Raw genomic sequence first — 2,500 nt, 5'->3', positions numbered from 1 at the left:
TGGTATTTTAAAATTTCGAAAGTTTTTTGCTTTATCAAAAATCTGACTTATTATTGCATAAATCATGTAAAAGCAAATTGATTTAATAAATCCTTTGAAGAATCTTTCTTACTTTACGTGAAATTGCCGAACAGAATTTCATCTATGCTAAACACAGTCAACAGAATCGTGAGGAAAAATACTAGCACGTCATTACTTACACATGAAACACAATAGATACTAAAAAATGTCACACCTTGTGCTCTGCATTTTTCAAAACAACATGACATCTCAAGACATCATTAACTGAAGAAAAAAGTAAATTTAGGCAAGAGCTTTTCGAAGGTGACACTTTTGTTATTTTGGGATATGTGGCACAAGATCCAAAGAACTACATAGCATTAGCATGACAGTGTCTACAGGAGACACAGAAAGCCTTGCCATGCTAGATACTAATGTGGATAAATATTAGAAACTACCTACTTTAGAAGTCTCATGCTGAGTTAGTACAGAAACCCATACAGCCTGAAACAATTAAGAACTTAACATGCTGTTCTGGAAGTCTTATTTCATTGTATAATATATCTGTAAATGTTGCAACTTTATGTATTAGATACAACTATTGTATTATATGTTTACAATGAATATATGTGATCAGTATATGAATATATACATATATATATAATACATTGAAAAAGGGTTGGTGATTATCAACTGTCATTAGTAAACCTACTCTCATTGAAATAAAGTAAATATTAAACTATTGTTATCATTTATGGCCATATAATGACAAATGAATCTAGCCCTTAAGTGTCTGGCTGAACTCATTACATAAGCTGATAACAACACAGTTCAGCGTATTCTCCACGTAATTCATTTCCAAGCAAGCACTACTCTATCGTCTCAAATCTATGCAGGGTCTGAGGAATGGTTAAAACATTGATGAACTAAAATATAGAAATTATATATAACAAGTACAGAATCTTCTTGAAAATTCCAGTAACCTCAAGATGATTACGTATTTTATATTTCTTAAGTTAATGCTGGAATATATACACATTTATGTAGTTCCACACGTCATTTTACGATTGGCAAAGTTGCATGTAAAAAATTTCACATAACAAGGTTACTGTCAAGCATTTTGGTATTTCTTCCACAATATCTATCAGTAATCTACTCATTAAAATTGTCTTCTTTAGCAGGAAATGAAGAATGACTGCCTGACATAAATCACTTAAGATTGAAAGTAACTCCTGATGCTTATGATTTTTCTCATAATGTTTTATTTACAAAATGTAGAAATAAATATTGGATCTATTGATAAAACTAAGTAGTAGGTAAATGTGTATATGTATATATATCTATATGTGTGTGTGTGTGTGTGTGTGTGTGTGTGTGTGTGTGTGTGTGTGTGTGTGTGTGTGTGTGTGTGTGTGTGTGTGTGTGTGTGTGTGTGTGTGTCTGTGTGTGTGTGTAAGGGCAAGTTGTGCATATGTGTTTGAGAGTATGTATGTGTGCATGCTTGTGGGCATAGTGTTCTTTGCTCAAATGTGTGTCTGTATGTGAGTATTTGTGTATATAAGCATGAGTATGTGTAATGCATATATTCAATGTTAAAAAGATTATAACATACCAAGAAAAAAGTGTTTCATAAATAATAATAACAATAAAGGAAAAAAAGCAAGCATTTGGGAGTTTTAGTAAAACAAGGGTTAATAAAATGTTAAATGACATGCAATCTAACATCATTTTAAAAATACATATTGATTAGTATGTAAATTTTTTACAGCTATACAAAAACATGGGAAAAATATAGGAACATTTTTTACATGCCATAACATGAAAAAAAAAAAAAAAAAAAAAAAAAAAAAAAAAAAAAAAAAAAAAAAAAAAAAACAACAACAACAGATGGAAAGGCTTCAATATTGTAAGAAAATAAAATAGTAACAAAGATGCTACAGTTGAACTCTTGCACAAACTGAAATTAAAATGGTGTAAACATAAAGAAAAATAGTACAGTGTATCTTTTTTTATGTTTGTAAAATATTCTGAGTGTAATATTTTAACATAAAAAAAAAAAAAAAAAAAAAAAAAAAAAAAAAAAAAAAAAAAAAACTTTACTATTTATAATGACCATGAATCAGTCCTTTTAATATATCAGTTGCCAATCTTTGTTGAAAACATCCTGAACTTGATTAATTTTGAAAAGCTACAACAATTCTAAATCTAATACGTACAAACAATAACAGCCATAAATATACCATTCAAATGATATCATTAAAACACAACTTGAGGATACTGGATTTCCAACAAAATGGAATTAAAAGGAGAAAAAAAAAAGAAAAAAAAAAAGAAAAAACAATCCCTAGAATGTTTCAAAATAAATCATATGTATCACGTAAGAGCCAAACTGATCCGCTCGGCATCACAGTCAACCACAACGTGGACTACGTACCGACGGAGACTTGGGGAGACCCACGCGCTGGCCACAAGTGTTTAGGAGATTCACTAAGCACTCTCT

At 30.0% G+C, this 2,500-nt stretch overlaps 1 protein-coding gene across 6 annotated transcripts in view; it reads right to left on the bottom strand.

The window, feature by feature from the left end:
• LOC125032534 (protein furry-like) overlaps window positions 1-2,500 on the bottom strand; it is a 19,879-nt gene that overhangs the window by 9,076 nt on the left and 8,303 nt on the right. For 3 of the 6 annotated variants that reach the window (XM_047623713.1, XM_047623714.1, XM_047623715.1), the window contains exons 17-18: window positions 2,435-2,500; window positions 463-504 (exon numbers count right to left, since the gene is read on the bottom strand). The exon at window positions 2,435-2,500 is cut by the window's right edge and continues 9 nt beyond it. In XM_047623713.1, the coding sequence (XP_047479669.1) occupies window positions 463-504; window positions 2,435-2,500 (108 nt within the window). The remainder of the gene's footprint in view (window positions 1-462; window positions 505-2,434) is intronic. The other 3 variants (XM_047623716.1, XM_047623717.1, XM_047623718.1) reach the window with 1 other exon arrangement.

Source organism: Penaeus chinensis, chromosome 14 (assembly GCF_019202785.1).
Source record: "Penaeus chinensis breed Huanghai No. 1 chromosome 14, ASM1920278v2, whole genome shotgun sequence".
Lineage (NCBI taxonomy): Eukaryota > Metazoa > Arthropoda > Malacostraca > Decapoda > Penaeidae > Penaeus > Penaeus chinensis.
This window is presented reverse-complemented; position numbering and strand designations above follow the sequence as displayed.